The sequence below is a fragment of the Engraulis encrasicolus genome, chromosome 11 (genome assembly GCF_034702125.1).
Source record: "Engraulis encrasicolus isolate BLACKSEA-1 chromosome 11, IST_EnEncr_1.0, whole genome shotgun sequence".
In the NCBI taxonomy this organism is placed as follows: domain Eukaryota; kingdom Metazoa; phylum Chordata; class Actinopteri; order Clupeiformes; family Engraulidae; genus Engraulis; species Engraulis encrasicolus.
The window spans coordinates 17,879,304-17,891,803 of record NC_085867.1 but is presented as its reverse complement, the minus strand read 5'-3'; the positions used below and the strand labels follow the sequence as shown (position 1 = coordinate 17,891,803).

Below are 12,500 nucleotides of genomic sequence, written 5' to 3'. Positions count from 1 at the left end.
CATCTCTTCGAGACTGGCTGAAGCTGTTGCATCACTAGGAGGGCACGGCCTGGCTATCTTCCACCGGCATGCCCATCACAACCAGTGGCCAAAGTCAGACTAGGTTAGACTATTGCCACTTTTTAACTAAAGCTAAACAGACACTGAATTGTTATTGATATGTAGTAGACTAAATGAAAGCTGTTTTTTTCTGTAGGCTAAATAGGCTACAGCAGAGTAACAGGCTGGCTGCAATAGAGTCTACAATAGCCTACATGATGGGTAGGCTATATTGGTGCATAAAGTAATCAGTTTGACAAATATAATGTCATTGAATGCAGATTTCCTCATATCACCATGCTCATATATTCTTGAAAAACAAAATGTGCACGGTTACGCAAGGCATTTTTCTATACAAGGCACAGATGTTTTAACACACCCTCGTTTTTTCTTAAAAACCTGAATTCACAGTTGCACTGCAAAAACAAAAATCATAGTCACACATGAAATTGAACGTGGACATAATTTACCACTTATTTAGGCGCGAAAAAAATGGGGACACTTCTGGTTACATTCGGGACAATACAAAGTGGAATCCGGGACCATTGCGGGACACAAAGGAAAAAAGTTAATTTCGAGCCCTGCTCACACTAACGAGTGCACCACACCATATTTGTTTGGCATTTGGCGTATTGGTCATGTCATGGAAAGATAACAACATGCCTTGTGTAAATTCGCATTTGCATTTGCAGACAAAATATTGCACATGGTGACAATACAGTTTCTTTGTTTTACAAAGAAAAAACGCAAACATCCGCCTCAAAATGAGTCAACTAATGATCCCCCAGCGATCATACATGCCTCCTCCTCCCTCTCTAATAATATTATAGCATGGGCTCATCATACAGCAGGTGGCATCACTGTGGTTGTATGGTGACTCATTATAATGCACACCACACCATGTTTGTTTGGCATTAAGTCTTGTCAAACAATGATCGCCCAATGATCACCCATCCATTTCTTAACGGTACAGTACATTATGCGTAGATGACGCTTTTATCCAAAGTGACTAACAGTTATTTTAAGCACAGGGTATTGGTAACAGTACCTGGAGCAGGTGCCTTGCTCGAGGGCACTTCTGCCATGGAATGAGAAAGGGAGTGGAAGGGTGGGATTCGAACCTGCAACCCTCTGATCTAAAGCTCGTCTCCTTAACCATTGTTACACCACGGCTGCCTATCCATCCTTCCCGTCTCATCTCCCGCCCACATGGTGAGCCTGTCTGTGATTATGATCCTTCCTTGACAACAGCGATGCCAACTAAAACAGAGGGGCACCACAAGATAACAAGCACCCTCATTATGTCTTTGATTGACTGGCAGGATTCTGCAAAGCTCCATGGCTCAGACTGTTTACCCTTGAGCGTAGGCTGCACAAACACATACACACACACAAGCGCGCGCACACACACACACATACACACACACAAGCGCGCGCACACACACACACACAAGCGTGCACACACACACACACAAGCGCGCACACACAAACACACACACAAACACACACACACAAAGTATGTTCTGTGCAGCTCCCACATGAAGCTTCTGTCTTGGCCGAGAACCATTCTGCGTATACAGTGTGTGTGTGTGTGTGTGTGTGTGTGTGTGTGTGTGTGTGTGTGTGTGTGTGTGTGTGTGTGTGTGTGTGTGTGTGTGTGTGTGTGTGTGTGTGTGTGTGTGTGTGTGTGTGTGTGTGTGTGCGCGCGCGCGTGTGCGTGTAATGGGCGAGAATCATTCGCTGTATACAATACAGTATGTGGGCATGTACTGAATATGCATTTAAATACTGTACTGAATATGCATTTAATGGTATCTATCTAGTGTGTGTGAACAGGATGTGTGTGTGGTGTGTGTGTGTGTGTGTGTGTGTGTGTGTGTGTGTGTGTGTGTGTGTCTGTGTGTCTGTGTGTGTGTGTGTGTGTGTGTGTGTGTGTGTGTGTGTGTGTGTGTGTGTGTGTGTGTGTGTGTGTGTGTGTGTGTGTGTGTGTGTGTGTGTGTGTGTTCAGTAGGATGATGATGGTGGTGGTGGTGGCGCTGAGTGGTTCCACTCGTTCCTCTCGATGACAAAGGGATGGGGGGCGTATTGGGATGGGGGGCGTATTGGGATGGGGGGCGTATTGTGCTGGGAAGGTCATACTGTATCTGTAGCAGAGCAGAGACAATGAGGACGGTGCTGTGTGACTCACATGGGGCCTTTTTGAGCAAACATAGGAAAGAGGGGGTGTCAAGTGTTAAGCCTTACTCACCCAGGAGACTTACTCACTGGTATACATTTATTTACAAGGCAATACTCGGACTACTGCCACCCTACATCTGCAGCCTAATCACAGTGAGGAATATTGAGTCTTATGGTCTGCGCTCTAAAGGCCATTTGTTACTCTCTGTCCCTTGCTTCCGCACAGAACTGGGGAAGAGGGCATTTGTGTTTTCAGCCCCTACCTCATGGAACAATCTGCAAAAGGACTTGAAACTAACAGATCTGATTCCATTGAACGATTTTAATTCCAAGATGAGATCACTTGAGACAGAGTCTATTGTCTGTAACTGTTTCAATTGACGTTTTATTTTACTTGATTTGTTATTTTAATGCAACTGTGTAATTTTAATTTTGTAACTTGAGCCGCCACTTGGCCAGGACACCCTTGTAAAAGAGGTTCTTAATCTCAACGGGTTTATTTTTCCTGGTTAAATAAAGGTTAAATAAAAATAAAAATCAAAAGCCTTGGTGTGTGTGTGTGTGTGTGTGTGTGTGTGTGTGTGTGTGTGTGTGTGTGTGTGTGAGAGAGAGAGAGAGAGATAGAGAGAGAGAGAGAGAGATTTTTAAATGCTTACAGTGTATAAACGTGTGTGTGTGTGTGTGTGTGTGTGTGTGTGTGTGTGTGTGTGTGTGTGTGTGTGTGTGTGTGTGTGTGTGTGTGTGTGTGTGTGTGTGTGTGTGTGTGTGTGTGAGAGAGAGAGAGTGTGTGTGTGAGAGTGTGAGTGTGAGTGTGAGTGTGTGTGTCTGAGGATGAGAGCGAATCAACAAATCAGGGGCATTTCTATGTGTGTACATATGTTTTTTGAATGTGTGTGAACACTGTATATACTGTGTGTTGTGTTTATGTGTACTGCATGTGTGTGTTTATGTGTACTGTATGTGTGTGTTTATGTGTACTGTATGTGTGTGTTTGTGTAGCTCTGTGCGCATCATACAGTACAGTGCACTCCTCCGGAGTGGCGTAGGTGGACAACCTTGGCAGCCAGTCGGTCCCCAATTACTTTCAAATTTCCTCCACAAATTGATTTGAGCCAAGAGCTCCAATATTCATGGGGGCCCACGTAAATATTCCATGCGGTCTCCGCCCTTGACTATCTATTGCATTATTTAAAAAACCATACCCTCAACCAGCGCTGTGGGCTTCTTTTTTTTCCATCATGCCTCTGCTTCGCTCCAAACATCAAACGGAAGTGGAGGGTGAGAGTGTGAAATAGGGGGAGAGAGAGAGAGGGGGGGGGGGGTGGACAGAGAGAAAGAGGGAGATGGAAAGAGTGAGAGCTAGAGAGATATGGAAAGAATGGTCGTACAAGAAGGATAGAGAGACACAGAAAAAGTTAGAGAGATAGAGATAGAGATGAAGGGGGGAGGATGATGGCGTGGGTAGTGGGTAGAGGAGCATCAGACGAGACATGAGAGTGGCGGCTGTATTTGGAAAGCAGGGGGGGGGCGGAGTGTGAGCGTCATCAGATAGAAGCGGTACCACATGGGGGGGGCGGGGGGGGGTGGGGGTAGCGGATCAGACGAGACGAGACGAGAGCAGACGAGACAAGAGCATGGTGGAAAATGAGGGGGGGGGGGGCTGTAAGCGTCATCAGATAGAAGCGATACCACATTGGGGGGGGGGGGGGGGGGGTAGCGGATCAGACGAGACGAGACGAGTGCAGACGAGACATGAGCATGGTGGAAAATGAGAGGGGGGGGGGGGCTGTAAGCGTCATCAGATAGAAGCGATAATACAATGGGGGGGGGTGGAGTAGCGGATCAGACAAGACGAGACATGAGCATGGTGGAAAATGAGGGGGGGGTGCTGTAAGCGTCATCAGACAGAGGAGATAGATAGAGTGCATTATGGGAGGGGGGGGCGTAGTGGAGCACATCAGACGAGACATACGTGCGGCAGCGGCGGCGGCGGCTCTATTTGGGGACCGGGGGACCGGGGCTCTTGAGCGAGCGACAAGCGTATGGCTCGTCTCGTCTCGTCTCGTCTCCGTTTAGTTCGGTAGCAGCATCTGCCTAATAGCCGTACAGAGGCCCTCGACAGTCACGGCCAGAGAGCCCGGCGCACTGCACGTCAAGCGTGCCCTTGTATACTTGTGTACCGCATGCATGATGTGGCCCCGACAACACGGACCTACACAACTATGGAGACATATGTACAGAGACATACGAAGACACACACATGCACACACGCACGCACACACATGCACACACACAGAGTCTGTTTTTCTCTACCTCTCTCTCTCACACACACACACACACGCACACGCAAACGCACACGCACACGCACACGCACACACACACACACACAAACACAAATGCACGCGCAAACGCACACGCACACGCAAACGCACACGCACACGCACACGCACACGCACACACACACACACCAGGCTCTCGGGAGGGCAAATGGAGCGACGGATCCATCCAGCGAGAGCGGTAAACAAGGAGCCCCTTTAACAGCAGATGCCTTCCCTGAGGAACGCTGCTGCAATCTGCTGCCACTATTACAGCGGAGAAAAAGAAGAGGAGAAAAGACGAGACAAGAGAAGAGAAGAGAAAAAGAAAGAGGACAAGAAAGGAAATGAAACGGGAGGGAACAGTGGAGGAGGAAAAGGAGAAGAAGAAAGCCTCCGACAGCTTTGCAAGTGGTCTCGTATTGTGTGTGTGTGTGTGTGTGTGTGTGTGTGTGTGTGTGTGTGTGTGTGTGTGTGTGTGTGTGTGTGTGTGTGTGAGAGAGAGACGCATGTGTCTGTCAGAGAGAGAGAGAGAGAGAGAGAGAGAGAGAGAGAGAGACAGACAGACAGAGAGAGAGAGAGAGCGTGTGTGTGTGTGTGTGTGTGTGTGTGTGTGTGTGTGTGTGTGTGTGTGTGTGTGTGTGTGTGTGTGTGTGTGTGTGTGCGCACGCGTGTGTGTGTCAGAGAGAGAGAGAGAGAGAGCAAGAGAGAGAGAGAGAGAGAGAGAGAGAGAGAGAGAGAGAGAGAGCGTGTGTGTGTGTGTGTGTGGCGTGGCTGGTGACGAGGCTTATCAAGCCCTACCAGATGAGAGGACCTTCGCTACCTTCCACAGAGCCAGGCAGAGCTCCTTCGCTACCTTCCACAGAGCCAGTCAGAGCTCCTTCGCTACCTTCCACAGAGCCAGTCAGAGCTCCACCGCAGCATATGTGGTCAATGGGACCTTCGCTACCTTCCACAGAGCCAGTCTGAGGACCTTCGCTACCTTCCACAGAGCCAGGCAGAGCTCCTTCGCTACCTTCCACAGAGCCAGTCAGAGCTCCTTCGCTACCTTCCACAGAGCCAGTCAGAGCTCCACAGCAGCACATGTGGTCAATGGGACCTTCGCTACCTTCCACAGAGCCAGTCAGAGCTCCACTGCAGCACATGTGGTCAATGGGACCTTCGCTACCTTCCACAGAGCCAGTCAGAGCTCCACCGCAGCATATGTGGTCAATGTTACGCTTGACTGACTGACTTACAAAGAAAAACTTCAAGTCCCCCAAGTCCACTTGTTACGACTTCAAAAATATATTTAAGTCACGTTTTCACCAAACAGTACAGTACAGTACAGTCCAGTCCACTTCGATTCGCTATTATTTGCGTTTCCATGGAAAGAATTTCTGAACCGTACCCAATTTCCGAATTGTGCTATTTTATGACACCCTTGAGTTGGGGTACCAGTTTATGGGATGGTTTAGAGATTATGTGTGCGTGTCCATAAATGATGAGCGAGTGATTAAAATACCAACTGATAAATGATAACTGAGACTGATATGGACTGATACGCAGCATATATTTTACTTGATTAGGCCAAAGCGTAATTGGGGAAAATAACTGTAAAATGGCAAAAGCAAGTGCCTTAATCATGTCTGAAATCCAATGGTTCTGAGATGAGAGGGGAAGAGGAAATCCAACCCAAGTTAGTGTACTGCATATGGTTTTGGACAAACTTGACCAGTCCCACTCCCATAAACTTCCTTTTGTTTTTTAATTTAATACCGTATTCAAATTTCACATGGTCTTTGACAATAATTACAATGAGACTACTATGAAATCAAATAGATTTGTCTGATAATTCTGAGATGCAGAACTGGCCACACATCAGCATATACAGAATTAAGTTTAAAAGTTTTAAATTAGTCTAATTACTTTAGTTATTCTGAAACATCAGACTGGGAGACTGGTTCTCTGATATGGAAGAGGAAAAAGAGTTTCTCGCATTACACATGATGGTTAGTGGATATACCTACTTTGTTATACCTGCTCTCCGCACACAAATTATATAATTTATTATGTCAAAAGGAAATACTGCAGGTATGAAAAATTGGATACTACCACGCCTAATCAATGACATTTTTGTAATGTCTCTTTTTTGAATACAGGCTACAGTAAGGCTAGAATCTATCCCTGCCAATGTAAGAATCCAGATGAGAGTTTCCAGAGTTGAAGACAGAGGGAAGCAGTCAGCTGTTAAATCTTTCCTTAATATGCCCGTCGATCAGTCAGCGCGGCTATTTAAGGGGTAAATGGGCCCGTGTGATTATGAGTTACATCAGTGTCAGAACAGGGGGTTGCTGTTGCTGTTGTCATTTAGATGAAGTGGACGGCTCCATCCATCTTCTCAGCTCCTCAGCCTAATGGGCAACACAGCTCTGCTTTCCATCATCATACTCTGGTTCACTCAAAAACCTCAAAAGGAGGGGAGGGGAGGGAAGGGGAGTGAGAGATAGAAAGAAAGAGAGATGGAGAAAGAAAGTGCAATGTGGAGAAAAGGGGAGAGATATATAGAGAGAAAGATAGAAAGAGCAAAAGAGATAGGGTACAAGAGAGAGAAAGCGTGATTGGTAGAGAGGGAGAGAGCCTGGATGAGCACAGCTGCATGCTGCGTGCTGATTGGTGAGTTCAAAATGGGCAAGTACACACACATGCACACGCACACGCACACGCACACGCACACGCACACGCACACACACACACACACACACACACACACACACACACACACACACACACGCACACACTCTCAGCAGGGGTTCAGAGATTAAAGGCGAGCGTGTCCCAAGCTGCTCCCTGATGAACAAACACACAAGACAAGACAGTGTCACGACATCAAAGAGGCCCAAACTCAGCCAACTGCCCAGGCCCCCCGCTTTAACAAAAAATTAAAAGAGGAAGAAAAAAAAACGCAGCACATCGAGGCCCCGAAGGACAAGTTTCGTCCTTCAACCTCCTCCTCCTCCTCATAGAAAAGCAAGAAGGGAGCAAGAAGAGAGAAGAGAAGAGGAGAGAAGAAGAGTACTCTACTCTTCTTCTCTCCTCTTCTCTTCCTTCTTGCTTTTCTCCTCCCGTCTCGCATCAGCTGTCTGTGCATCCTCCTGTCTATAGACCGCTCTATTGGCCTGTCTGTCTTTTCTGTCATACTGTATGATTATCATCCCTGTTTTTCATTCTATTGATTTGCACTTTTATTACCTTGCTTGTAGAACACTTATGTCAGCTGTTCTTGCTGTTTGAGTGTTCAATAAATAAACATGACTTGACTTTACTTGACTTTATCAAGATTGAAGGACTGATAAAGCAGGCATTTGCAATCAAAATGGTCTGATGTTGATGGTGTTTTCAAATATGGCTCTGGCCTTATTCTCTCTCTCTCTCTCTCTCTCTCTCTCTCTCTCTCTCTCTCTCTCTCTCTCTCTCTCTCTCTCTCTCTCTCTCTCTCTCTCTCTCCCTCTCTCTCTCTCAATGTGACTGTGTAAGATTTGAACAATAACGCACATAGGTTAGCTATTCTTGCTTCTAAGTGTTCAATAAATAAACATGACTACTTTACTTGAACAACCGTGGAGGACTGATATACAAGGCATTTGCCAACCAGATGGTCTGATGACAAGATGGCCTGCTGTCGGTGATGTCTCTAAGCAGGTCTTTGTCTTTATGACTGCATAAGATCGGCGAGATAGCGCCTACGTAAGATGCGAGCGATAACGCCGCCAAGGTGAGCACATTTGCATCTTCGTGCGTGCAAGAGGTGATGAGAGGGGTAACCATGGTAACAGGCTTCCAAACGTCACCGAAAGAGAGAGAGAGAGAGAGAGAGAGAGAGAGAGAGAGAGAGAGAGAGAGAGAGAGAGAAAGAAAGGGAGCCGATACCTCCTTGTTTTCCTTTTCACTCGTCCACCACCACCCCCACCTCATACACCAAACAAAAACTCCACCCCTTTGTGCACTGTGTGTGCCGAATGTGTGCGAGTGTGGGTTAAGTGTATGTGTGATGTATGCGTGTTTGCATTTGTCTGTTTGTGTAGTTGTCGGTTTGTGTACATACAGTGTAAGGTTTTTATAGTGGTGTGTGTGTGTGTGTGTGTGTGTGTGTGTGTGTGTGTGTGTGTGTGTGTGTGTGTGTGTGTGTGTGTGTGTGTGTGTGTGTGTGTGTGTGTGTGTGTGTGTGTGTGTGTGTGTGTGTGTGTGTGTGTGCTTGTTGACAAGGTTTCAGGAAATACCACCTAGTTTCCCAGTAGACATCCATGAGGCTGAATTAATGCCGTGAGGCTGGACACTGGCGAGCGAGTGGGAGAGAGAGAGAGAGAGAGAGAGAGAGAGAGAGAGAGAGAGAGAGAGAGAGAGAGAGAGAGAGAGAGAGCTGATGAAGGGACTCCCCACTGAGTCTGCCTGTGAGCTGTGAGCATCAGACGGGCAGCTCGGCTCCGTTTCATCTCTGCGATCTATAGCCCTGGCTGTCTCCAAGACAACCCAACCAACCCGACCCAAAAACAACACCCAAAAACCCAACCCAACAACCTAACAACCCCAGACCAAAAAAACAACCCAATCTCATATCTGCGACTTATTAGTCCTGGCCGACTCCAAGACGACCCAACCAACCCAACCAACCCAACCCAACAACCCAAACAGACTCACCCTGAGCATCGTCCGCCTCCGATCGCTTCGGTTCAAGCAGCCCAGTGTCATCCTGGTGATCTGAAACATCGACAATAAAAAGAGAGAGGGGGGGGGGGGGGGGGAGAGGAGAGAGGAGGGAGGATGGAGACAGGGGGAAGTGAGTGACGGACAGAGAGAGAGAGAGAGAGAGAGAGAGAGAGAGAGAGAGAGAGAGAGAGAGAGAGAGAGAGAGAGAGAGAGAGAGAGACAGTCAGACACAGAGTGTTAAAACCACAAGGATATTCTTGGCAGAGGCCCCCTCTATCATAACAAAGTCGCGATCTAAACCTTCTGCAAAGAAAGTGCTGAGAACAGTAATAATAGAAGTTTCTATAGAAGCCCTTGTGTATGTTAGCCCTCGTGTATTTTATTGAAGCCCCGTAAGTGAAGATGTCTGTGTGTATTTGCCCATAGTGGGGGGGACCGCTTCTGTGTTGACTTAGTGGTGAGAGTTTAGACGAAGTTTTTAAGCACAGCCTATACAATGGAAATATACTGCAGCCCTGGAGAAATAACATAGACAAGCAGCCGGATAATCTTTCGAGTCTCTGAAATGTCAAGATTATGTTTTGTTTTATTCTTTTACTTCCCTTCCCTTCAGAATAAACATTTGGATGTATTTATATCGACTACATATTGCCTGAAGCCATTTGGGAAATAACTTAACAGGCCATTATGTCCGAAGGAGATGCATTTTAGGATGATCTACGGTCCAGCTAGGCTCTAGTGTGTACTGCATCAGCAATGTGATACATTTTCTCCAGAAATGAATCTCAAGCTTCATCTGTGTACAACGTGCAGTGGGGTCATCTGTGGCCTAGTGGTTAGAGAGTTGGTCTTTCAATCTAGGGGTTGCAGGTTCGAATCCCCCCTGACCTCTCCCTACGTCTCCATCCATGGCTGAAGTGCCCTTGAGCAAGGCACCTAACCCCACATTGCTCCAGGGACTGTAACCAATACCCTGAAAAATAATATCTGTAAGTCGCTTTGAGTAAATGAAAGCGTCAGCTAAGTGCAATGTAATGTAATATACCATTGCCAACCTTTATTGTTAGGAAGTTGCAGAACTTCCACAGCTGTGTAAAAAAAATATGCTTAAAAATAGCCGGTGGAAGAATTGTCTGGCTCCAAACATCACTTCTGTTCAAACATCTGTGGGCTTCAAGTACTCTGTATCACACTGCTGCTACAGTAGATCCTCAATTCCTGTCTTGGTGTCAATAATAGTAGTAACAATAATAACATGTGCGAATAGCAAATTTTTGTTTGCTTTTTTTACTCTTTTTTTACTGCTTGTTTGATATGCCTGTCTGTGTCACAATATAGTGAGTGTGCTACAAATACAACTGCCCAATGGGGACAAAATAACGTTCTAATTAACAAAAAAATAACGCACACCAGACATGTAGGGAATCCATCCACCCATCCATCCATCCATCCATCTCCTGCCACCCTCTCTCTCACCCTAAAGTGTCAAAGTCCGTACAGCATCTGAGCTGCTGTAAGTAATGGGAGCTGATACCTGTTGAATGGCCTCCATGTGTCATGCTCATCATCATGTGATCGGGGGAGACGGGGATCGGAACGTTGGCCTCGGCTGGAATGTTCCGGAACAGTTCTGTGGGGCCGTGTTCCATGCAGTCCATATAAGGCTCGGCGTGTTTGCTCTCCATGTAGTACATGATATAGAAGTTGCACATCTCATCGTCCGACGTACCACTGCAAGACAACAACATTAACGGTCAATTGGCAGTAATGGGGGAAATTTCACCATCGAAACATGTGAAACTCCCATTGGGAAACTCCAACTCCCATTGTCAATGTGACAAAGGACTCCACAGCACACAAGTGAACACTGCAACGAAATTTATGCCTCGGCAGCCCTCATTGGTGCCCCAAGGGAGCAGTGCTCAGGGTACCTCAGTCATGGAGGGGGATGGGGGAGAGCACTGGTTAATTACTGTCCCCATCAACCTGGCGGGTCGGGAGTTGAACCGGCAACCTTTGGGCAACAAGTCTGACGCCCTAACCGCTTACCCATGACTGCCTGTCAGGTAAAAGACTTCTTTTTACTTGTCTGAAACAAAGAATACAATCTAAGAATGTGGAGTAAATGGAGAGTAGATGACAGATCTTTAAAAACACTGTCTTCTTTTTAGAACACATTGCAAGAGAGTCGCACAAACAGTAAACAGCTGGCTGGGCACCAAAAACATCAACACAAGTCAATTAATTTACGCAACACAACAAAGTTTCGCTCAAAGTGTCTAGCAACACAGACATGAAAACAAGCAGCAGCAAAAAAAACAAAAAAAAACGTGGAGCAAAATGTGGAAAAATAACATGCAAATATTTATGACAAGACCTTTCTTGACAACTAAACAACATCTGATAAGAGCTATTATTAAAGAGAACCACGCTAAAATCAAACAGAGGAGAGGATGAGGAAACTGAAAACTGAAAACAGCTCGATTCACCTACAGTAATAATAATAATATGGCTGACGAAAATAGGCCCACTTTCCAGCACAGCCCAGACTCAAATCACGACACACACACACCGTCTACCTCAGCAAGTGCAACAGACTGCAATCCATTATCGCATGCATATAGTGCACTTTTATTCATGGGGGGGGGGGCAGCCAAAACTACTGAGTTATATATTTTTATTTTTAATTTATGCTATTATAAGGCAAAGGTTAAATGCATCCAATTACGAAGGCGGGGAGAGTTGGTGACCGGGGGTCGCTCCAAACAATTCCACTTGGCAGCCATGTTCCCGCCGGGTCGATGGCAATCCATGATGCTAATTAATACACCTCTGTGCATTCACTCTCTCCTTCTCTCTCTCTCTCTCTCTCTCTCTCTCTCTCTCTCCTTCTCTCTCTCTCTCTCTCTCTCTCTCTCTCTCTCTCTCTCTCTCATTTTCTCTTTCTATTTCCGTCCCTTTCATGCCCTCTCTTCTTTCTCTACTTCTCCCTCTCTCTTCTGATCTTTGTTGTAACTCCTCACTCTCTCTTCACCTCTCCCTCTCTCCGCATCTATCTCTCTCCCACCTCTCTCTCTCTCCCACCTCTCTCCCTCCCCCCCACACTTTATTAATGTCTCTCTCTATCTCCACCCCCTCTCTGTATCCCCCTTTAATCTATCTTTCTCTCTCTCTTTCTCTCTCCCTCTCTCTATCTCTCCCTCTCTCTATCTCTCTCTCTCTCTCTCTCTCTCTCTCTCTCTCTCTCTCCCTCTCTCTCTCTCCTTCCATTTCTGTTGTGTT

At 46.5% G+C, this 12,500-nt stretch overlaps 1 protein-coding gene across 3 annotated transcripts in view; it reads right to left on the bottom strand.

The window, feature by feature from the left end:
- pam (peptidylglycine alpha-amidating monooxygenase) overlaps window positions 1-12,500 on the bottom strand; it is a 134,216-nt gene that overhangs the window by 38,971 nt on the left and 82,745 nt on the right. For all 3 annotated transcript variants that reach the window (XM_063210084.1, XM_063210085.1, XM_063210086.1), the window contains exons 13-14: window positions 10,753-10,949; window positions 9,210-9,269 (exon numbers count right to left, since the gene is read on the bottom strand). In XM_063210084.1, coding sequence (XP_063066154.1) covers window positions 9,210-9,269; window positions 10,753-10,949 — 257 coding nt within the window. The remainder of the gene's footprint in view (window positions 1-9,209; window positions 9,270-10,752; window positions 10,950-12,500) is intronic.